Consider the following 25,750-nt stretch of genomic DNA (forward strand, 5'->3'; position numbering starts at 1 on the left):
GCTAGTTCGGCAGACGGACAAGGAGGAGGGGCCGCACGAGGACGACGAGTGAGAGGCCGTAGGCACGGGTTCCGCTTCCTCCGACTCCTCTTCGAGTGTCTACTTGCGAGGTCCCGCGAGCCTCCCACAGGTTCGGCTTTCTCACCAACGCCCAGTGATTCGCCCCGAAGGGCAAAAGTAAGTAACTTTATATGTTATCACCACTACTTCATATGATATGATGAAAAAAAACTAATAATTTTTCTTAATCACTTGTGCAGGAACTGGGTGGTTGTGTCGGGTGGTAGCGCACGGCTAGTCAACGGCATCCTGGGTCTTCTGTGCAGGCAACACTTCCCCGGAATTGTCACGTACGCATCGAAGACGGAGCCAGCCTACTCGTTTGACCACTACGCCGTCGCCATCGATGCGGAGTACCCCAACAAGGCGGCGCGGGTGAAGGCAGAGTTTTGGGTAAGTCTCCCTCGCACAACATTGCTCAATACGTCGCATTCATTGGACTTTTCTTGAAATGATGAATGGATACATCGCTTTTGTATGCAGACTTATTACAGATGCGAGGAGGGATTTGAGGCCAGGGCGGAGCAGGTGACTACCAAAGCCCGCAAAAAACTCGTCACCGACATGCATCATGAGGCGCGCATCCAGGCCATCGTAACCTACTACGGGTCGAAGCTTGGAGAGAGAAAAACCAAGAAAGACGTAAGAGAGATGTAGCTGACCCGGGAGCAGTACCTTGAGGTAAATGAAGAACATCAATATTGATTCATTTTGAGATTAAGTTGATTTAATTTGATCTTCTTATATGTCCAATACTTGATGACGTGTAGATGATTCCCTGGGGGTGCCAAGCGTATCCCGAGTGCTGGGCGATGATGGTGGAGAGGTGGTTCATGGAGGAGTACCTCAAGATGCACAGGGATGTTCGGGACCGTCGTTTGTAGATGCAAGGTCCGGCACACCATTAAGGCAGCCGTAGCCTCGTCGGATACAAACAAGCATGGGTACGCGAATTCATTTATCTATTGTGATGCTCAGTTCTACCTGATTTGTAATCATCGTACTGTCTTTCTTGCAGTCGGCGTCACATAGTGGCCAGGCTTGCTCAGACTTCCAGGCATGCTGTATGGCCCACAAGGGCAAGGCGACGTCCGACGTCTCCTTCAACCTGGAGGACCCACCCGAGGCATACACGAACCCGAGCGTCCACTCCTGCATCAGTGAGTACACTGAGGTGGCGAGGTCGCTCCATGGGCCAGACCATGATCCGAGCACCCAGGACTTCGATGGAGAGGCCGTCATGAGGGCGGGGCAAGGCAAGAAGCATGGGCGGTTCTGGCTTGGCGACGACGTCATCGACACGGCCTCTACTCCCTCTCTCTCCTAGATTCAAGCACGGAGCACGAGCGAGAGCCCGACCATTCGCACACGGCCGACCGCTGCACAGCATCGGGTCAACGCACTCGAGGTTATTCCTGTTTTACTCATCATACATTGATCTTTACACACCTTAATTAGCTTTGCATTACTGAAACATTGGAGTGAAATATTGTAGGCCCGGCTGAAACAAGAAATAAGGCAAGGTCAGGAGCTGGAGGCCGGGCACCAGAGGATGGCGGCCCAGCTGGAGGCCGAGCGGGCCGAGCGGCAGGCCCAGGCGCAGAGGCTGACAGACATTACGGAGTTCCTACAAGGGCTTGGGCAACGTATGGGCTTCTCTCTGCCAGCTGGGTTGTTGGTTCCACCTCCGCCTCCGCGTCCTGCAGCTCCAGCTACTCCTGTGAGTGTGAAAGTTTTTTACTTTCGCTTGTGCTTTGCTTGTATGGCCTCTACCTTCCTAGATTAGCTATCCAAATAATCTTGTCTCACAAGTAATCTTTTCTCCTTTGTACAGTCTCTATCTGACGGTGGTTCGAATAATCCACCTCATGCACCTCCGAATGATGGAGCTGGGCCTTCACCACAGTCGCAGTGGCCGAGATGAGTGCATGTTGTATTTTTTTTCATTTGTTGTTCACTTGGTGATGGACTTGTGATATACTTGTGATGAACTTGTGGACTTTGATGGACTTGTGGATTTATTTAGATGAACTTGAGCACTTATTATTATATATGTGATATATATTGTGATGGATGTGATATGTGCGGATGGATGTGTGGATGGATGAGATATATATGTGATGGATGAGATATATATATGTGATATATGTTTGTATGAATTTATTTGTCATGATGGAATGTAAAATAAAAATAAAAATTATCGTTTTGGGTCACTTTGCCGAGTGTTGCACTCGGCAAAGGACCCCTTTGCCGAGTGCCATGGTCACAGCACTCGACAAAGCTGGAAAAATGGGCGCTCGGAAAACCATTTTTGCAGCTTTGCCGAGTGCCATGATCATGACACTCAGCAAAGAATTTTAAAAAAAAAAAATCAAACTTTGCCGAGTGCCGGCCAGAGGGCACTCGGCAAAGAATTTTTTTTTAAAAAAAAATTCAAACTTTGCCGAGTGCCGGCCAGAGGACACTCTACAAAGATTTTTTTTTAAAAAAAATTCAAACTTTGCCGAGCGCCGAATAGAGGGCACTCGGCAAAGAATTTTTTTAAAAAAAAATAAAAAATCTTTGCCGAGTGCCTGCAGGGTTGGCACTCGGTAAAGCGACCGTCAACGGGGCCGGCGCCGTGATGATCGCTTTTCTTTGCCTAGTGCCCGATAAAAGACACTCGGCAAAGAGAGTTTTGCTGATCAATTTTTTGTCGTGTGTTCTTTGCCAAGTACTGCACTCGGCAAAGGCTTTGCCGAGTGCAATTTGGCCTTTGCCGAGTGCCTTGTTCTTTGCCGAGTGCCCAGTAGTGCTTGTTTATGCTACTTAGCGTCAAGATTATTATGTTTATAGGAACTACTAGTGGAATATAACATGTAACGAACATGCAGAATATATATTCGGGTGAGACATTTATTTGCATACATGGATGCAGGACAGGCGGAGAGTTGGATAAGAGCTGAATCAGTTGTTAATTGATAAAAATAATCTGCCCTTGACAACATTAACCACTATTGCTTTTAGATTCACAAAGTTTTCTACTCCCTCCATCCTAAATTGTAAGTCATTCCAAGAATCTTAGAGAGTCAAAGCTTCTCAAGTTTGACCAAAATTATAAAAAAAATTACAAAAATTTATGACATCAAATAGGTATACTATAAAAATATAATTAACAAAGAATCTATTGGTACTTAGTTGGTATCATAAATGTTATTATCTTATTATATAAACTTGATCAAACTTGAGATGCTTTGACTCTCCAAGATTCTTGGAATGACTTAAAATTTGAGATGGAGGGAGTAGAAAGGGAGTTCCAGAACCAGAGTAGAAGTAATTTTCCATATATATTCTAGTAACCGCCTTGGTGAAAACCCGTAACTTCCAGTTACTTGTTCCCGAATTTTGATGGACCAGACCAATGTACCGACTTAGAGCTTGATGAAGTCATCTAGATGGTCAACGGTCAATACCACGTGGGTGTAGGAGACTGTAATGAGAGATGGATTGCATTTCGAGACAAGCATGTGACCAACTTTAATTAAAAAATTGGTGCTCGTGAAATATTCTATATATCATCAAATGGATTGCTAGCGTCACGGGTGATGCATCGATGGCTCCATACTTACCTAACTGATGGCAGTGCAATCATATCACATCGCAAGTATATAGTTCTCTCGCTCAACCAGGACCTAGCAGAGTGGAAACAGAAGCTAAGCAGCAAACACAGAGCAGAAAATGGCAGGAGGTGATGAGCTGAAGCTGCTGGGCATGTGGGCGAGCCCGTTCGTCCTGCGGGTGAAGCTCGCGCTCAGCTTCAAGGGCCTCAAGTACGAGTACGTCGAGGAGGATATCTTTGGAAACAAGAGCGACCTACTGCTCAGCTCAAACCCGGTGCACAAGAAGGTGCCCGTCCTCATCCATAACGGCAAGCCCGTCTGTGAGTCGCAGGTCATCGTGCAGTACCTCGACGAAGTCTACAGCGCCACAGGCCCCTCCTTCCTCCCCGCCGACCCTTACGAACGCGCCATGGCGCGCTTCTGGGCCTCCTTCATTGACGAAAAGGTCAGTACCGTGCCGTACCCCCAAATCATCCAGTATTTGCAAGAAATTAGTACGCTGATCGATGTGCGCGCGTGTGTGTGTTTCAGTTCATGGCGTCGTGGTTAAAGGCAGGCAGGGGCAAGACGGAGGAGAGGGCGGAAGGGTTGAAACTGACGTTCGCGGCTGTAGAAACCTTGGAAGGGGCGTTCAACACTACATAAAAAATGTTTTTTTAGCAACGGTTCGAATTTTTTTTAGGGACGGCTGGTGATGGAGCCGCCCCTACAGTGACGTGCTCGGGTGCCCAGACACCAGCCGCCATACAAATGGAACAGCAGAGACGACTGGTGATACGAGGCGCCCCTACAAATGAGGTCTGATTTGTAGGGGCGGCTCAATCACCAGCCGCCCCCGACGTTGCTATTTGTAGGGGCGGTTGGTGATTGAGCCGCCCCTATAAATGCCCCCATATAAATAGCTCCAATTTATAGGGGCGGCTCAATCACCAGCCGCCCCTATAAATGACCTACATATAAAACAGCTGCAGCAACTTCTTTCTCCTCAGGTCACTCACTTCAACCCGTGAAAGAAAGGTGGGGAGGCATTGGGCACCTTCTAAAAATTGCTCTTCTAAGGGGAGAAGGTTTTGGTCTCAAATCCTTTGGTGGAGAGGTTGTAGAAGGTAAGAAAATATTATTCCACACTTTTTTTGAAGTTTTAATGGTTGGTTAGTGAGTAATTAGAGTTTTGTTTTTCTCTCTCTTCTATGGTGCTTGAGCTACTTATGAAGCAAATTAGACCCAAGTTTTAAATGTACTAGGGTAAATTAGGGAGGGGAACAAGATCATACCCTTATTTGGTCCATGCTTCTTGATTTTAGTGAACAATTAATTAGTTTTATGAATGTTTCATGTGCATGTGGATCTAGATTTGGGGTTTGGTTTTTTTTATTAATTTTGTTTTTGTAAATTTATGTTTGATGAAATTAGACTAGGGTTTGTATGAAAGATATTGGGTAAAGTATAATTGTTGCTAATTGTTGTCTTTGAAATTATTTATTGTAATCAATAAATATGTATTTTAATTATTTATGGATAAATGGGCCATTAATTAATTTTCCTCTACCATGGTGTGTTTGTATGCTTCATGTAATTATATTAGATTTATATTCATATATATCTGAAGTATATACAATTATTCTTAAGTAATTATTAATTTGATTCATTTTTATATATATCTGAATAAGTAGTCCTTTAATATTTGTTTTGTTGTTGTTGTAAAAGATGGAGTACATGAACTCTTGGATGTATGGTTCGTTAAGGTTCAAGGCAGGTTTCCGTGAAGAGGTGGATAAATTTATTGAAGCCGCAAAGAAGCATGCAACGACATTGAAAGAGAATAAGGATACAATTATTTACCCATATAAAGATTGCAAGAACCGTATGGCATGGACAGATGTGACTATCATCAGATCACATTTGATTATGCGAGGATTTGTTGAGGACTACACAGTGTGGATTCATCATGGTGAAACGGTTATTGTTAACGTCGAGGATGAGGAGGAATACGACGACGAACCCATAGAATCCATGTCCCAATATTCAGCAGAGCTTGATGCACGAATGGATTTCGAGTTTGGCAATGAACAAGGTGGTGATGCTGGTGGTTGGGATGGTAACGACGAAGATGGTGCTAATAATAATGGTAGAGCACGTGTCGGGGATGAAGACGATTAGGAGGACATGATTCGAGCTCTTGGACCAGAGATTTTACTAAATAACCCGAAAGATCTAGAAAATTTAGAAAGGGTGACAAAAGCATCGAAGAAGACTGTGTATGGTGTTGAAAAGGGTTGTCCGACACATTGGACATTGCTACGTTTTGTGCTTAAGCTGCTCATCCTGAAGGCTAAGTACGGCTGGTCAGACTGTAGTTTCAATGATCTATTGCATCTCCTGTCATGGGTGTTGCCACAACCAAACTCAGTTCCCGCCAACACATACCAAGCGAAGAAGGTCATAAGTCCATTGACAATGGGGGTTGAAAAAAATCCATGCATGCCCCAACTACTGTATACTTTTTCGTGGCGAAACATTCAAGTCACTGGATAAATATCCCAGGTGTGGGGCCAGCCAGTACAAGAACAATGACCTTTACGGTGGGGACGAACCCTCCACTGGGAAAAAGAGGAATAAGAAGGGTACAAAAAAGGTGGTATAAGAATCTCAGCCCCCAGAGGACACTCCATTAGGCAACGATGCAAAGCAGTGAAGAATTCATGCCTTGATAATGTGGTACCTGCTAGTGACCGACCGCTTGAGACGTATCTTCCTAAACCCTAAAGAAGACGCACTCCTGACATGGTGGGATGATGAGCACAAGGTGGATGATGATAAGATTGCACACCCGACTGGTTGTAGTCAGTGGCAAAGGTTTGATGAGAAGCACAAAGAATTTAGCGATGACCCAAGGAATATACGGTTTGACTTGAGCACTGATGGAATGAATCCCTTCAATGAGAGGATGAGCGACCACAGCACATGGCCAATGATCTTGACCATGTACAACATCTCAACATGGTTGTGTCAGAAGAGAAAGTACCTTCTCCTCACTATTCTTATTTCTGGCCCTAAACAACCAGGCATTGATATAGACGTGTTCCTCGAGCCTTTGATGCAAGAAATGGAGAGGCTATGGAGGCATGGGGAGCAGATGTACGATGCGTTCCGAAAGGAGGACTTCATATGTAGAGCAATAATATTTGTTACTACCAATTATTATCCCGCGCTGTTTGCTTTGTCTGGATAGATCAAAGGAAAGACGGGATGCTTGTTTTGCTTGGATGGTACTACATGGGTGTACCTGGATGCATCCAAGAAGATAGTTTACCTAAGGAACCGACGCTTTTTAAAGACAAGTTATAAGTACCGTAGCAAATTATTCTTTAGATTTTATGACAATGCCCCGGAGATTGAACCCCCTCCAGAGAGATGTCATAACGGAGAACACGTATACAGAATGGTGAAAAACATATGCGTCGTCTATGGAAAGAAGAATCCAGATGGGACGAACAAAGATAGAAGCACACCTCCTGTTGAAGGCGTACCTTTCAAGAAACAATCGATCTTCTTTCAGTATCTGCCTTATTGGGCAGACTTGGAGGTCCCCCATGCCATTGATGCTATGCACGTGCAGAAGAATGTCTTTGAGAGTCTTATTGCTACCTTGATGGACACAGGCAAGTCAAAGGATGGTCTGAAAGCACGGAAAGACATGGTGCAGCTAAATGTGATGCCATAGCTTCACCCGCTACCTAAGGCTAATGGAAAATACACTCTTCCCACGGCGTGCTTCAACCTAACACCAGACGAGAAGAGAGCTATATGCACTTTCCTGAGGGGGATCAAAGTCCCGACTAGGTTTTTAGCAAATGTGAAGAAGCTAGTGTCAATGAAGGACTTGTCAATAACACCTGCAAGGCTCACGATTGCCATGTGATGCTGACAGTGTTTCTACCTATTGCAATCAGGGCTATAAAGCCAGAGTTCTTGAAAATGGCCATCACCCGCATGTGCTACTTCTTTTCGAAGATCTCATAGAAGACGATTGGCAAGCAAGAGCTGAGTGACCTACATGAATTTGTGGTGGAGACACAAAACCAACTGGAGATGTGTTTACCTCCTGCTTTTTTATATAATGCCACATCTCATGATTCACATGGTTCATCAGATACAGGCGCTGGGCCCTTGCTACTTGCATGAAATGTGGTCCTACAAGCGGTTCATGTTGGTTCTAAGTCGATACGTGCATAATCGAGCATACCCAGAAGGCTACACGATAGAGGGTTACAGTACTGAAGAAGTCATCGAGTGCTGTCAAGAGTACCTAAAAGTACAAAAAGGGATTGGTAAACCCAATTCTCGTCACAAGGGTAAGCTGGCTAGGAAGGGCACCAGTGGTAGAAAAGTGTTCATCGACCATGATTACAAAGAGGTGAGTCGGACGCATTATAGTGTCTTGCAGAGTACACAACTGATACAACCATACATTGATGAACACTTGGCTATCATTATGGCGGAGAGAAATGGCTGTTCGGATGATTGGGTCATGAAACGACACAAGCAATGACTAACTACATGGTTGAAGGACCAAAACATACCGCCTAGAGAAACCATAGACTCTATTACCATTAGTAGGTTGGCGGAGGGACCATCGAGACAAGTGACATCTTGGAATGCTTATGACATCAATGGGTATACGTACTATACCCACGCAAAGGATAGTAAATATATGAACCAAAACAGTGGCATTCGAATAGAGGCTCTCGATGGATTGGGGCGAAAGATCCAATACTTTGGCATCATTGAAGAGATATGGGAACTTAACTATGGAAGGGATATAATGATGGCCCTGTTTCAATGCCGCTAGATCAAACAACACCAACTAAACAAGATTGGATTGAGAGTCCTGGACCTCGAGAATCTAGGCTACCAAGATGACCCTTGGGTGCTCGCTTCACGTGTCGCACAAGTTTTCTATATGTCTGACCCACAAAGTAACCTCTCACCGAAGAAAAAGACAAAGCATGTGGTTGTCTCTGGGAAATAGCACATTATTGGAGTTGATGTCATGGACGATGTTGAAGCTTACAATAACTACGATGAGATGCCGCTATTCACAGACTTTCCTAAGAAGATTAGTGTTGTGGAAAAGAACCTTCCCAAAGATATAATGTCATGGGAACGAAAATGTGTCAAAGGGAAAGTCGTTACAGCGGGCTAGCTAGTTGTTGAACGTGGAGTGTTTGTGTAAGTGTGTGTTTATAAGACTTCATTTATGCATGCGTGTGAGACTATATATTTATGTACGTGTGTAAGACTACATATTTTTGTATGTGTGTGAGACTTCATTTATGCATGACTCTATTTGAACATCCACTCTGTTACTACTAAAACTTTATGAAATCACTTAACACTTTATGAAATGAAGAAATGACCAAAATAAAAGTAGGAGATCTTGATGAGTTATACAGCTTTTATATTCATCACCTTTATAGCTGAAATCATTTAGTATTTGAAAATCAGGTTTGAAGCTGTCATTTTCTGAAATTTAAAATTTGAATTGTTCAAAATTGGTGACAAAGATAGATGACTAGACTAAAATGATAGAGCATGATTTTAGAAAATTTTAGGAAAAAAAACCATCACATTTGAAGTTAGTATGAGGGAGAAATTAACTCTGTTCTTCAAAAAGCCACCCTTGATGAAGCCACCAAAATTAACTTTGTTCTTAAAAATTTTTGCACTCTTTCTGGACAAATGCCAAACTTTTCTAAGTCTTCTATCTTGTTCAGCATGTGCATTGACCAAAATAACAGGCAAGTTGTTCGGAGTGTCTTCCCAGTTTCTACCATTCATCTAGGCCACCCACTCATTTTCAATCATAGTGATAGATCTAAGGCATATGAATTCATCTTAACCAAATTCCGGGCTAAACTTACTACCATCAAAGCAAACAAGCTAAATCATGCTAGCCGTTTAACATACATTAACTCTATTATGGTATCTATACCTATATACTACATGTCAACGGTGTTGTTTTCAAAGAATTTTATTTCTAAAATTACCTCTATCATTAGAAAATTTTGGTGGGCTAGTGTGCAGGAGGATAACTCTACTTCACCCTTTCATTTTCGTTCCTAGGAAGATATTTGTCAAAATAAGGAAAAATGAGGACTTGGTATTAGAGATCTCAGCACTGTTAATCACAAAAAAAGAGATCTTAGCACTATAAATCGCAGTCTAATTCTTCATGCTGCTTGGAATATTGCCAACAAAAAAATCCTTTCGTCACTGCCATTCTCAAATCCAAATATTACCCTAACACAAGCTTCTGGCTCTCCAGCAACTCCATCTTCTGGGGCTCCATCTTACAAATGAAACAAATTCTAACTAATCAATGCACTATTCAGATTCACAAGGGTGATTCATCTCAACCTTCCTGTCATTGTACCTTCCCTTCCTAAAACTGTAAGTGACCCCAATGTTTTAATTTGCAAGAGAATTATACAAGAGAATTATACAATATTTTAATTTACTATCCCAAAAGGCTATCTCCACTCTTTTTCATGGTTCATTTGTGCCTCGTGTCTGATTACACACATTGATGTCAATGCCCATTTCTACATGTTGCTGCCAGTACCACTTAATTCCACTGCATGTTCACCATTCACCATGCTGGATGCACGTTGTGTGCTACCTGTGACTTTGTGAGCTTCTTTTTTTGTTGCCTGCCAGTAATTTGCCTAACAAAAGTTCTAATATATGCACATGGCTCTGTAGTGATATATATTCTTCTTACATTGTCTCTCTTTGTCCATGTACTATTGGTCTGTCTATCCTAAAACTGGATTATGCTTGAAGCTATGGGATGTTTAGTTTTGTTGCTGGCTGCTGGCTGCTGGCTACTGGTTGGCTGCTTGTCTCTCTTTGGCTACTGGCTGCTGGCTGCTGGCCAGCTGCTCCTACTACTACTTGCTACTCCTACTACTACTCTCTCTACTTACTACTATTGCTACTTATTATCTTCTGTCTTCTATCAACTCTTACTACTAGTGGCTGCTGGTTGGTCTCCTACAACTCCTATTACTACTACTTGCTACTCCTACTACTACTCCACAACTATGCTGTCCTCCTGCTCTTTTCCTACTACTCTAACACTCCTCTTCTACTACTACTACTCTCCTCTACTCCACTCTACTCCTCTCCTCTCCTAAGCAGCTGTTGCTTTTTTTTGCTACTTCTACTACTACTACTCTCCTCTACTCCACTCTACTCCTCCCCTCTCCTCTATTTTTGCCACATTTCCTATCCTCTATGTTTGGGAAGCAGCAGTTGTTTTTTTACACATTTTCCTCTCTATGTTTGTTAAGCAGTTGTTGCTTTTTTGCCAAATCTCCCCTCTCCTCTCCTCTCCTTTGTTTTGCCGATGATGAAATTGTCCAAGTCCATACATTATATGGAATATGAGCTAATGATCAAGAACTTGTGAGAAACTTGGCATCATTAGTAGCCACCCCTACATTACCTTCTCCTCTCTTCTCTGTTATGATGCCTTGATGCTCCAAGTTCATGATCAAATGATGATTGACATATTTCTGAGGCCTCTACTACTGCTACTACTCGTTTTTTGATATATTGTTGTTTTATAGGACTACTTTGGTTTATAGACCTTTTTTTTATTTCTTATACCTTCTCGCGTACCTAAAGCACACTTTCTTGCATCTATTAGAACAAAACATGAAATAATGTTGTGGACACCAGACAGTGTAGCCCGATGCCCTGAGCATGATGAGCAGCCAACCTATGAGGAGCAAGCACTAGAGGACCAGCTAACTCAGGAGCATTTCAATAACGAGTTAGAAAAGGATCTAAAAGTGATGCTTACTCAGGAGCAGTGTGACGAGGAGAAAGGGGGAGGAGAAGGAAGAGCAGGAGAGGCTGCTGAAGGCGAAGAAGAAGAGGATGATGATAATGATGACTCAGAAGAGGGATATGAAAGTCATGAGGATCCTTTCCCACGTGAAGCCAGAAGGAGGCCAACGGAGGAAGATTTGGACAAGGATTTTGACCTGAACGAGGAGGTAGGGAAAAAGCCTTAGCTTGTAAATTTTGCTAAAGCTTTGACTGTGTTACCTCTGCTAACACTTTGACCTGTCGTATATACAGGTCTCTCCTAAAACTCGGAAAAGACGACGTCGACATCCGCGACATCTCGCTGGACAAGACAGAGTACAGGAAAGGAGAGCAGAGGCAACAACCACAGAGACGGATCACGATGCCTCTGCTCCACAACCTCAAGACACAACCATGACTACCAAGCCTAAGAGGAAACGAAGGGATAGAAAAGAAAATCTATATCCAGATAAGGCATGCTATGTGATAACGGAGGTCGGGCCAGTAGAGGAGATCCTTGAGCCAAAGGAATTAAGAGGATGATTCTGTAATGCGACCGGGGCCCTAGTAAGAGATAAATTGAATCCAGCAATCTCTAACTGGAAAGAGGTACTAGAGAACACAAAGAATGCACTATAGGATAGGCAGCTGCAGCTCAATTTTAGATTTCCGGAGGGTAAGCACAAACTGGTAAAAAATGCTTTCATGATGATGGGAGAGTCATTCCGACGTTGGAGGTCGGTGCTCAACATGAAGTATATCCAAAAGGGGTTAACTCCCTTCAACAAGTTCGGTAAAATAACTTCTAGTCAATGGGAGGAGCTCGTGGCTCAAAAGACTTCACCAAAGGCATTGGAGCTCAGTGCCCGTAACACCGAGCTAGCGAAGAGGAACAAACACCACCATCATCTAGGCCCCGGTGGCTACTATGCCAAGGAAGAGCAGTTTAGAAAGATGGACGAAGAGGCCACAACTGCTAGGAATATCGATGTGACGAATTTGAAGGTACGCTCAAGGAATTGGATATATGCGAGGAGTACAGAATCATCCGGCGGTAATCTTAAGTTTGATAAGCCGGAGACCCAAGAGGCAGTATCAAGGACACTAAAATATGCTGAAGACAAGGAGAAGGGCTCATTCAATCCTTCCAGAGAGAGGGACGAGCTTAGCCTTGGCTTGGGAAACAAGGAGCACACAGGCCGCACCAGGGGGCTAGGGAAAAGGACAACAAGGAAGCAAGGATTCGAAGAGGACAGGCACATGTACAAGAAACATGGCAGAGATCGGGAAACTAGTCTTGAGCTCCAAGTGAAGGCTCTAGTTGCAAAGGCGCTGGAGGAGCAAGGACTGTCTACAGAGCCACGGATATTAGTGACGCCGCGTAGGAGAACTGGCATTAGTTGGCAGCCCTCCGAAAGTTCCTAGCAGCCAAGGTTCCACTACAGCCACAACCCCCGTCGATAGCATACAGGAACCAACTAGTTGCACCTTGGTGTTTCTCAGCGGCCGGCAGAACACTGTGATGGAGGTGGCAACGGGTGTGGCACATCCTCCCGATGGCTTACACCACAATAATAAGATACCACCGGACTACACTAGGGTCGAGGTGCATATAGTGAAGCCCGAGTTCATGTAGTGGAGAATAGACTACGCAACTCCTAAGGGGCTGGTGTTACTCGAAGACGTTATGGGGTAGTTCATCCTCTGTCACAAACGGGACATTATATTGACTGCTTCTTCGCTGCATCCCCCTCTCCTAAATTTGGAGCAAGTTGTTGAGGTCGGGGAGATATTTTCACCGTCTCGTAACCACCACATTCCTGAGATGCCACATTCTTCCCCGCCTCCTAGCGAGCATGTGCCTGATGAGATGCCACAACCTTCTCCAGCTCGTACCGAGCAAGTGCATCATGAGATACCACAGTCTTCTCAACAAGCATAGCCGATACATGAACAAAGAGTGCCTCCTGAAGAAGGTGATGCACAAGAAGATGAGGACGTGCCTGAATGGGAACTTCGAAAGAAGCATCCAATCACCATAAGGCCAGTTTATGTTCCTATCAAAGACGTCTCATCGGTGTCCAAGTAGTTTTCCCATGACCAGTTCAAGCCTGAGAACCAAGTTAAAAAAGTCCCATCACGGGGTTCTGAGGAGGCCGTCACTAGCAAACTTCACCAAATTGCAAAGCAGTATCCAAATATTGATGCCATCAAATGGTCAAAGGATTGCCCGAAAACATATGAAAGAGGCAAGCCCTTCCTACCAAACTAGGACATCCAGCGCCTACCACTTGGAATGAGAAGGTTTCATGATTGGTACTTACGTGTTCTCCCAACAAGCATAGATCTCATACAAGCATGCTTCCCCATCGGCACATTTGGAAGCCCAGCTGGAAAAATTGTCTTTGACTTCAATGACATGCACACATGCTTTCACGTGGGAGAAATAGAGATGAATCTAATTCGCACGTGGTGCCTATAAATCCTTGTCCTCCCGATATGATATGGATATAATCTTTGAATTTTGTTGTAACTAACCCACGCCGTGATTTGTAGAATGCAAGTGCACATTGTTAAACAAATGCCAAGTGTGAAAGCCGGGTATCTAGACCCTCAAGCTATAGCCCAAACAAATTTTAATTACCCTAAACGGTGGACACTGGATGCCAAAGAGCTAGCTGCTGCAAAGACTCTTCGGGAGAAAGAGCGCATCTGTACGGCGAAACTAAGGGAAGAGTCCCTTAAGGTTGCGGCATACATTGCCCTAGCTTTCAAAAATCTCCAACAACACTCTACTATATGGCTACCATACAACTTCGAGTAAGTTCAACTCTATACTTAAAGCTTTGTTCGATATATTTTATTCGATGTAAAAGAGCTTATCTAGTTCTATGATTAAATCCATGCAGCAACCACTGGATTTGTATAGCCGTCGATGTCGGGAGGAGCATGGCATGTGTCTTTGATTCATTAGATAGGGACACGGTGACATACAAAGACTTCATATCGATTCTCAAGACATATACATATCGACAATCCTCATTAGCTTATATGTTTGTATACATACTTATAACGTTCACTTTTGGATACTAACAAGTTGTATTTGCTAAAATAATTCGAACAGGGCATTTAGGTTCTATGTCACTGATCATCATGGAAGGCATGATCTAGCAAGGAAGGAAAAACTGGCTATAAAAATACTATGTGCGGTAAGTGTAACTTACTTCTTCAGTACTCCGTTATATGGCTGTCAAAAGCATTACTTAACATTTTCATATGCAAAATACACAGTGCCCCAAGCAGAAGCCTGAGAGTGTACATTGTGGATACTATATATGTTGTATGATGAGTAACACCGGTGCCTACAGGAGACACCCCTTAAGGGTAAGTTTGAACATCTTCACCCGTAGTATAAAAACTTCGTATATGGTATGAAATACTAAACTGAAACTTGTTCTCTTGTAGTGGAGAGAAGAGAAAAGAATGAAAAGAGACCCATACAAGGATGACCAACTCTTAGAGCTCGTCGGTGACCTTTGCAACTTTATATTGGACCAGATTGTACACGTCAGAGGCGTCTACTATGACCGAGAGTCTGAGTTAGGTACAAATTCTCAGTACCAACACCTTCGTGAGACTGAAAGGCTAGCTTTAGGACGTTGATAACAATGTGTATGAAATTTGTATATTTAATGATGGATTATATATATTCTTGTGAATTGGACTTGTAATTGTAGTTTATATAATACTCTTGTGCTTGTAGTTGGGGTCGCGAGGCGTTCGGCAACGCGAACGCGGTTTGGAACGTTGGTCGCGGGGCGTTCGGCAACGCGAACGCGGTTCGGGTTTGGAACGTCGGTCGTGGGGCGTTCGGCAATGCGAACGCTGGTCGCAGAGCGTTCGGCAACGCGAACACAGTTCGGAACGTTGATCGTGGGAAGTCCCTTCTATTTGAGTCCCTTCTATTTTTTGTCGCGTGATCGCAGGTCTACAATTTAAATTATATATCGACATCGTATTGAAGCCCGTATGCGAATCGGATGAAGATAATCCCTTCTATTTTTATAAAAATTTGAGTCCCTTCTATTTTTTGAAAACAGTTTTGTCGCGTGATGAGACTCAAATTTCAAAAAATAGAAAACCCTTCAATACGATGTCGGATGAAGATAATTTTTATATATAAATTGTAGACCTCGATGAGATCTACAACTTTGTAGTTTTAATTTTTTTCATTTGAGGACAGTAAGATGCTCGAAAAAATAATATAAAATTTCAGCACCATATTTTGTCGCGTGATGAGACTCAAATTTCAAAAAATAGAAAACCCTTCGATACGATGTCGTATGAAGATAATTTTTATATGTAAATTGTAGACCTCAATGAGATCTACAACTTTGTAGTTTTGAGTTTTTTCATTTGAGGACGTTAAGATGCTCAAAAAAATAATTTAAAATTTCAGTGCCTCCCAAAAATAGAAAACCGCTTTTGAAACCGGCCGAGGACCAAATTCGTCCGGTTTTGATAGTTGGAGGATGTTTCTTGACCGGTTTCATAGTTGAAGGTTGAAAATCGAACTTTGGTGCAAGTTGAGGGTTGTAAAGTGTACTTTACCCTAGAAATAACTGTCCTTGCCGATGTCAGTACTGGTAATGGCTGAAGAAGGCCTAGGTATTTGGCTCTCTCTGGCTTAGCTTGCTGACAGATTCTGCAAGATTGCACCCACTGTGTAATGTCTGATTTCATTGATGGCCAATAAAACAGTTGACGAATTCGATGATATGTAGCTGGAGCTCCTGAGTGACCCCCAATGGCACTAGAGTGTAATGCAGAGAACACCCTTTTTTGCAACTGCACATTAGTACCAAGCCATATCTTATCATTGTAACGAATCAACCCATTAAGAAGACTAAAATGGGAATCTGAAGCACTAGCAACAGCAAGCTTAGATAAGAGCTCTAGAGCTTGTGGATCAGACTGGTATCCAGCAACAATATCTTCAAGCCATTGTGGAGTGACAGAGGATAGATCTAACAACTGTTCAGTCATTGGTTTCCTTGATAAAGCGTCAGCAACACTGTTATCAACACCTCTCTTATAGACAATCATATGATTCAAGCCCAGAAGTTTTGTAAAGACTTTCTGCTGCCAAGTTGTATGCAAATGCTGTTCATTGAGGTGAATGAGGCTCTGCTGATCAGTGTGGATTACAAGCTCACCCTGAAGAAAATAGGGACGCCACTGATCAACAACAATAAGTATAGCCAAGTATTCCTTTTCATAAGTTGAGAGGCACTGATTTTTGACCCCTAATGCTTTACTGACTTAAGCAAGAGGGTGACCATTCTGAGTCAGAACAACACCTATACCAGTTGCACAAGCATTAGTTTCAATATGAAAGGGAACAATGAAATCTGGCAAGGCTAAACAAGGAGCAGTAGACAGTGCTTGCTTGAGTGACTGAAAGGCAGCAGTGTGTACTTCTGTCCACTCAAATGGTGCATCCTTGCAGAGCAACTGAGTCAGAGGTTTGGCAATTATACCAAAATGCCTGACATACTTCCTGTAGTACCCAGCCAATCCTAGGAACCCTCTGACTTCCTTAATTGCCTTAGGCATGGGCCAATCTTGAACAGCTTGAACCTTGCTTGGATCAGTAGAGACTCCAGCTGCACTGACCTCATGTCCAAGATCTATAATAGACTGCTTGGCAAACTTACATTTACTGAGTTTCAAATGCTAGTGGTCCTGCTGGAGCCATGTAAACACCTGTTGCAGATGTGACAGATGCTCCTCATAGGTCCTGCTATACACCAAAATATCATCAAAAAAATACCAGGACAAACTTCCTCAACCCTGGTGCTAGGGTACAGTTCATAGCCCCTTGAAATGTGCCTGGAGCTCCTGTAAGCCCAAATGCCATCACTCTGAACTCATACTAACCAAGGTGAGTTTGAAATGCAGTCTTATGTTCTTCACCCGGTTGTAATAGAATCTGATGAAATCCAGCTCTCAAATCCAAAGTAGAAAACCATTTTGCATGAGCCAATTCATCCATTAACTGATCAAAGATAGGAACTGGAAATTTGGACTTCAAGGTAATAGAATTTAGCTGCCTGTAGTCCACACAGAACCTATATCCTCCATCCTTTTTAGGGACCAACAACACTGGTGGTGAAAATGAACTTGCACTAGGCTGAATGATCCCTTGTTCAAGCATATCAGCTACTTGCTTTTCCAACTCATCCTTGAGTTTAGGTGGATACCTATAAGGTCTCATAGCAACTGGTTTAGACCCAGCACTAATGGAATCAAGTGATTACAAGCTCTAGGAGGAGGTACGCCAACAGGTGGATCAAATAAGTGTTGGTACTGCTGAATAATAGACTGTAAGTCTTTAGGTAATTCAGACAGTTCAGGCTGAGTACTGTCAATAGCAACAAAACAAACTTGCATTAATAGAGATTCAGTTGAAGGAGGAAGTAAGCCTTGCAACTGAACCTGGGAATCACCATACTGGAACTGAATCCATTTGAACTTCCAATCACTTGCATAGGACTGTACTGCTCTAACCAGTCTATGCCCAGAATAATGTGAAAATGTGTAAGAGGGAGAAGCTTCAGATTAACATTGCATGAACAATCATCAATAAACCACACAGCATTCTGTAAGATACCAGGACTAGCCAGGACTCCACCACCAGCCACACTGAGTGGCTTGTGGAGTAACAATCTGAGAGCTCAACTGCTTAACCACTGAAGTACTTATAAAGGATGATGTACTGCCTGAATCCAGCAGAATAGTGGGAGGCAAACCTTGAATAGTGCCCAGGAATTGTATAGTCTTGGGAGCAGGAGCACCAGAAATTGTAGCTTTGGATATAGCCAAGCACAAATTTTCTTCAGGTATTTGAGGTTCCATCAAATTGGCATCTGAAACATCTGAAGCATGTGAAAAGCATTCCCACAAATCATGTACAGCATGTAATACCTCTGGTGGGCAGCGGTGATCTTTACTCCACTTAGCACCACATTTGTAGCAAAGACCAAGTGCTTTTCTGTACTGCTTGAGTGCTGACAATTTGGAGACAGCATCAGAGGAAGATGAAGCAGACACTGGCATAGCTTGTACAGAGGCTTGCTTATCAGTCTTGGATGGTGGAGGAGGAAGAGGATGAGCATTCCTCAAGGCTTGTACATTCTTGTAATGTGATGATGGAGCACTCCGAACAGGATCAGGATAACCACCAGCTTCTTCCTGCAACATAGCGAGCGTACAAGCAGTATCCAGATTTTTGGGGTGTTGAACAATGACAACAGCTTTGATCTCGGGTTTGAGACCATCAATGAAACGGGTGACAAAGAAAATGGAATCAACACTAGTGGCATAGGCTATGAGTTGGTCGACAAGGGTTGTGAAGGTTGTGACATAATCAGTTACTGAGGAGGTTTGCTTGATGCTATAGAGCTTATGAAGAAGCAACTCATGCTGATCTCTATCGAAACGCTCACTAACCATTTCACAGAACTGTTCCCAACTCACAGAATCAAGGGTGGACTCGATAGACTGGTACCAGCAAGATGCGACTCCCTCAAAATACATCTCGGCCACACTAATCCACATCTCGGGCTCAGTCCATACATCCTGAAGTATTTCTGACAACGTTTATGCCAACGTCTAGGATTTTCTCCATCAAAGGTAGGAAAGGGAACCTTAGGCAGGCTGTCAGCGGATCAACCTCTCCAACGGCTAGAGCTTGCCCGAGTCTCTCGCCGTGCCCACGTCCAGCGCTCCAGTGCTCAGTCCGCGCACTCCTCTCGCCAATGGCCTTCAGAGAGCGCGCCCAGCCACGCGCACACGCACGCCCGGTCATCCCGGCGCCCACTCGTCCATGACTGTTTCCGTGTGTAGTGCGTGTGTGTGTTCATGGCCAAAGGCCATTGTACTCTATAAATGTACACTGCATACGATCAATGAACGTTGTCCGGTTGATCATTCCTTCCTACATGGTATCAGACTCCTCTTCGATCCTCGAAAATCCTTTTGCTTCCCCTTCCGCTCTAGCGCCGCCCACCATGGCTTCTCCTCCTCCCTCTGATGGCTCCCATTCCGACGACGAGTTCGTCGTTCCAGCATCCGCCTCTTCCATTCAGGTCATTTCGATCCGCCAACATGTTCCCGTCACTCTCGACATGGAGGACGCGAACTATGGGCAGTGGAAGTGCTTCTTTGACTCTGCCCTCGGCAAATTTGGCCTTCTCGGCCATGTCCGCTCCACCACTCCTTCTGCTGATCGCGATGGCGAATGGCGCACGGTTGATTCGTGCGTCGTCAACTGGATCCTTGCCACGGTGTCCAAGGGTGTCTTCGACATCATACGCCGTGACCGCGCCGACGCCTTCACCCTTTGGCATGCCATCGAGGGCCTCTTCCAGGACAACGAGCTCCAGCGCGCGGTCTATCTCGAGGCAGAGCTGTGCACTCTACAGCAAGGTGACATGTCCATCAATGATTTCTGCACCAAGCTGAAGCGCCTCGCCGATCAACTCCGCGACATTGGCCATCCGGTTTCCGAACCAAGCCAAGTTCTAAATCTCCTCCGCGGGCTCAATCCGAAGTACCGCTATGTGAAGCCGGTGATCACCGCCAAGTATCCTCCTCATACCTTCATGAGTGCTCGCTCGTTTCTTCTTCTTGAGGAGCTCAGCCTTCAACACGACACCAACGCCGAAGCGACGCAGGCTCTCGCCGCGTCCCACGGCGACAGATCGAGCGGCTCCTCCAACTCCGGCAACCACAGCGCGTCTCATGGCTCCAACGACGGCTCCTCGGCGTCGCGTGACAACAACTGTCGCGGCAACGGCGGCGGAAATCGCTCCAACAACCGAGGCGATCGACGCCGCGGACGCGGAAACGGCGGCGGCAACAGCGGCAACGGCGGGGGGACGTCGCGCACTAGCAACTCCAACAACCAGAACGCGCCATGGGCCACGGGCTACAATCCATGGCAGGGTATGGTGCAGGCCTGGCCCATGCTCTTCCGTGCTCCTGGCGCCGGCGTCTTGGGGCCTCGACCCCCATTCTAGCCCAACCACGCGATGACAGCTCAACATCAGTCGAACACGCCCGGCGCGTCGTCCAGCTCCTTTGACACTGCCGCGCTCTACGCGGCACTCCACTCCGCCGGTGTTCCTCACCAACCTCAGAGCGCGTCCGATTGGTACTTCGACACCGGCGCAACCTCACATATGTCGTCCTCGCCGGGTAACTTCTCTCGCTCAACCCATCAACCTTCTTCATCTACAATCACAGTAGGCAATGGTGCTCAGATGCCTGTCACACATCGAGCACAAACACTCATTCCTACTGCCACTACACCTCTTCGCTTGAACGATGTTCTTATTTCTCCTTCTCTAATAAAAAATCTGATTTTCATTCGACGTCTTACTCGTGATAACAATGTCTCTATTGAATTTGACCCGTCTGGTTTTTCAATCAAGGATCTAGCTACCAGGGCGGAGATGCTCCGATATGAAAGCAGCGGGGATCTTTACCCTCTTCGACACCAGCATCATCAGGCCTTCACTGCATCTTCGGCGACATCCTTGTGGCATCAGCGACTGGGCCACCCTGGTCACCCAGTTACTTCTTAGTTTTTACAAAATTTTCCTTTTCAATGTAATAAAGCTGATGCTCACATATGTTCATCTTGCCGGTTGGGCAAACATCACCGTTTACCATTCTCTGATTCAACAACAAAGTCTTTCTTTCCCTTTCAGCTTGTTCACTCAGATGTTTGGACTTCACCCATATTTAGTCACTCTGGTTTTAAATACTATGTTGTTTTTCTAGATGACTATACTCACTATTTGTGGACAGTTCCCATTCGCAACAAATCTGACGTTTTTCAAACAATTAAGACTTTCATCTCCTATGTCCATACCCAATTCCGCTTGCCTATTCTTGCCTTCCAAACAGACAATGGCCGGGAGTACGACTCCACCGCCATGCGCCTTCTTCTCTCCTCTCACGGCATACACCTGCGACTCTCATGCCCCTACACGTCGCAACAGAATGGGAAAGCCGAGCATGTTCTTCGAACCATTAACGACTGTTTGCGAACCTTGTTGCTTCACAGTGCAGCTCCACTGCCATTCTGGGCAGAGGCCCTTGCCACGGCAGTTTACTTGATCAACAGGCGTCCATGTCGCTCGACCGGATCCGTGACACCATATGGCCTCCTCTTCAGCATACCGGCGACTTACAACGAGCTCAGGGTGTTCGGATGCCGCTGCTTCCCCAACATGATCGCGACCTCACCTCACAAGCTCGCCACGCGCTCGACGGCGTGCGTCTTCATCGGCTACCCGTCGGATCATCGCGGCTACCGGTGCTACAATCTTGCCACTGGCCGCGTCATCATGTCGCGGCACGTCATCTTCGACGAGGGCGTATTTCCATTTCGGGACACCACTAGCATCGACAACAGCACTCGCCCACGCCCCACGACTGCCTGGCATTGCGACTCGGAGGACGATGCGCCGCGCCCACAACCCATCCCAGCCACAACTCCGCGTCTGGTCGCGGACCTGACGCCGCTCCCACAGCGGCGGCGCACGGCACGGCACGTCTCGTCCGTCCCTCCACGACGTCCTCCAGCTCTGCAGCGGATTCCACGGCAGGTGCACCGACGCTGCCCACCTCGCCGTCGGGTCCAGCCATCGCGACGTCGCCCACTGCGGCCCTCCCCGAGCCGTCCTCGATGTCGTGCAGCCCTCCATCGACGCCATCTCCAACAACCGCACCACCAACCACAGCTGATCCAATCGGCCACCCAATGATCACCCGTGCTCGTGCTGGCATCCACAAGCCAAATCCGAGATACGCTCCAGCTGCAACGGGTGACATCTCACCGATCCCACGCAGCGTTCGATCAGCAGTCAAGGACCCTCACTGGTACGCTGCGATGAAGACCGAGTTCGACGCGCTCCAAGCCAACAAAACGTGGTCTCTCGTGCCACGGCCTCTGGGAGCACGGGTGATCACCGGCTAGTGGGTGTTCAAACACAAGATGAACCCCGACGGCTCACTTGAGCGCTACAAAGCTCGGTGGGTTGTGCGCGGGTTTAATCAGCGCCCCGGAATCGACTTCGGGGAGACTTTCTCTCCGGTGATCAAGCCTGCTACAATCTGCACCGTCCTCACTCTGATCACAAGCAAGGGGTGGATGGCTCACCAACTGGACGTCTCCAATGCGTTTCTGCACGGGAACCTGCGTGAACGCGTCTACAGCCAGCAGCCCACCGGGTTTGTCGACCCGACGAGGCCGGATGACGTTTGTCTCCTGTCTCGGTCTCTCTACGGTCTCCGTCAGGCTCCAAGGGCGTGGTTCGATTGCTTTGTCGGGCATGTCACCTCGCTCGGCTTTGTTCAGTCGCGAGCTGATACTTCACTGTTCGTCTACAACAAGCACGGCGCCACTGCATATTTGCTGCTCTACGTCGACGACCTGATTCTATCTGCCTCTACGCCTGATCTTCTCCGACACATCATCAACCGCCTGCAAAACGCCTTCACGGTGAAGGACATGGGTCCAGTCCATCACTTCCTCGGCATCAACGTTCGTCGCAACACTATTGGCTTCTTTCTTTCGCAGGCTCAGTACACCGAGGAGCTTCTTGAACGGGCCGGCATGGCAAACTGCAAACCCGTCGCGACACTGGCTGACACCAAGCCCAAGGCATCCTCCACGGATGGCACACCAGTGGACGACGCCACCACCTACCGGAGCATTGCTGGTGCACTCCAGTACCTGACGATCACGCGCCCGGACATCGCATATGCCGTGCAACAGGTCTGCCTACACATGCACGAGCCACGGGATGTGCACTTGACAATGCTCAAGCGCATACTCCGGTACATCAAAGGCACCATCTCCCTTGGTGTCCAGCTCCGAGCCATCACTTCGCCGACGATCTCCGCCTACTCCGACGCCGACTGGGCCGGCTGCCCGGATACGCGCCGCTCGACGTCAGGCTTCTGCGTATTCCTCGGCTCATCCCTTATATCGTGGTCGTCCAAGCAACAAACTACGGTATCTAGGTCGAGTGCCAAGGCGGAATACCGCGCCATCGCCAACGCCGTCTCTGAGTGCTCGTGGCTTCGCCAACTTCTCGGTGAGCTGCTCTACACGGTGCCATCAGCGACAGTCGCGTTCTGCGACAACATATCTTCGGTGTACATGTCCTGGAATCCAGTCCATCACCGGCGAACAAAACATATCGAGCTCGATATTCACTTCGTCCGGGAGAAAGTATCAGTCGGCGAACTCCGCGTCACACATGTACCCAGCGCACGGCAGCTAGCGGATGTGTTCACAAAAGGACTCCCTTCGGCGCTCTTCTTCGACTTCCGAGACAGTCTCTCTGTCACGAACGGCGACGTCAAGACTGCGGGGGGGGGGGGTGTCAGCGGATCAACCTCTCCAACGGCTAGAGCTTGCCCGAGTCTCTCGCCGTGCCCACGTCCAGCGCTCAGTCCGCGCACTCCTCTCGCCAACGGCCTCCGGAGAGCGTGCCCAGCCGCGCGCACACGCACGCCTGGTCATCCCGGCGCCCACTTGTCCATGACTGTTTCCGTGTGTAGTGCGTGTGTGTGTTCATGGCCAAAGGCCATTGTACTCTATAAATGTACACTGCATACGATCAATGAACGTTGTCCAGTTGATCATTCCTTCCTACACAGGCGACCTAGGTTTGGGTGATGAACAGGGTTTAGCAGTGGCGGAGGCGGTGGACGCGGCTGCGGCATACGACATATAGGCAGAGGAGGGGCATGCATGATAGGTAATGATGGTGGTGGTGGGGGGCACATACCATTGGCCGGGACATGAGCTGGGACGGTGAATGTCCCAGGCCCAGTATCCCGTGGCTGAGGTGAAACGCCGGGCCCCTTGGGCATGTTTAGTGTGAATCCCGCCGTGGCCGGAGCCATAACCGAGGGTGATGCAGAGTACGCGGCGGGTGCCATGGTTGATGGCAACGCGGTGGTCGATGGCGACGCGGAGAACACCCCGGGCTGGTGCGACGATGCGTCGAACACTGTGCGGTCGTAGAGCTTAGACACCTTTTGGACGCGAAGCCTGAGGTCGTCGACGACGCCTTCGAGCTCGGGGCGCCACGAACTAACATCGCGCGCTACAGCCTCAAGCGCGGTGACCCTGGCGTCGCAGTCGGTGGTGGTGGGGTTGACACGCAGCGACTCGAAATCGTCGAGGCGCTTGGCAACGGTGGACTCTTGCTCAGCGTGGGCGAACTCCAATTCGGTGAGGTGCTGCATGACGTCGAGGGCAGGCGAGGACGTAGCGGAGGATTCCAGCGCTGCAAGGCGGCGATCAACCGCGGTGGCGCGATCAGCACTCGTGCGCTCGAACTCGGCGAAGCGCCGCTCCCATCGCTCCTCATGGGTGTCGAAGCGGCGAGCGAACTCGTCGATGATGAGCTTCGTCGTGGGATCCATGGCTCCAAGCGCACGCTGAAGGCGGGTAAAATGATCATGGGAGGCGGAGGAATCCAGGTTGGAAATCGGAGGCGGGGAAGGTAGACAGGATCGAAATCCGATACCAGATTGTTAGCGGAATATAGGAGGGAAGCAGGAATTTGGGGATTGGAACAGAGGAACAGCACGAGGTAGACATGATGAGTGCTTAACAGAATTTAGTTATGATTTACAAATTTCATAACGATTCCCTTCCCCTCTTCTCCCTTAAGTACTACAGCATCTAGTTCTTCCAGGTCGGGCCGATGACGAGCGTATTGGGCCTTCTTTTCCTGGACTCTTTGGGCTCCCGCTTGCTAGGCCCAACCTCTTCCTCTCCCGCATGCTCTGTTGTCGGATCAGGTTCAGTACGAGGGACGGTGCTGACAAAGCCCTTCTTAGGCGGTGACAGCGTTGGGTACTTGGGTGCACGCCGCCGAGAAACTGGACGGGACGAGCCTCTTTGATGGCGCAAGGACCCCGCTACTGAATGCGTGGGTGGAGCGGTTTGGCGCGCTTGAAGCGGCCAAGGCGGTGCTGCCAGACGTCGCCAGGCTGGTCGAATTCGCTAAACGGTGGCAGCCCCAAGCCACGGCAACTGCAGCCTCGAACAACTAAAAAATTGGCTCTGCGACTTTACCGACAGCAGTGTTGGACGAAGATATGGGCATCAGTAAAAT

At 47.0% G+C, this 25,750-nt stretch overlaps 1 protein-coding gene and 1 pseudogene across 1 annotated transcript; both read left to right on the forward strand.

Moving 5' to 3' along the window:
- The first annotated feature begins 3,753 nt into the window (after window positions 1–3,753).
- LOC136463249 (probable glutathione S-transferase GSTU6) lies at window positions 3,754–25,688 on the forward strand (annotated as a pseudogene).
- LOC136510555 (uncharacterized) lies at window positions 19,610–20,620 on the forward strand. The gene has a single exon (XM_066504967.1). The coding sequence runs from the start codon at window positions 19,610–19,612 to the stop codon at window positions 20,618–20,620; it is 1,011 nt and encodes a 336-aa protein (XP_066361064.1).
- Window positions 25,689–25,750: the final 62 nt, after the last annotated feature.

This window comes from Miscanthus floridulus, chromosome 1, assembly GCF_019320115.1.
Source record: "Miscanthus floridulus cultivar M001 chromosome 1, ASM1932011v1, whole genome shotgun sequence".
NCBI lineage: Eukaryota > Viridiplantae > Streptophyta > Magnoliopsida > Poales > Poaceae > Miscanthus > Miscanthus floridulus.

Excerpts from the sequence above, each read along its gene's own strand:
- LOC136510555 (XM_066504967.1), top strand. The coding sequence starts at position 19,610 with ATGGCTTCTCCTCCTCCCTCTGATGGCTCCCATTCCGACGACGAGTTC.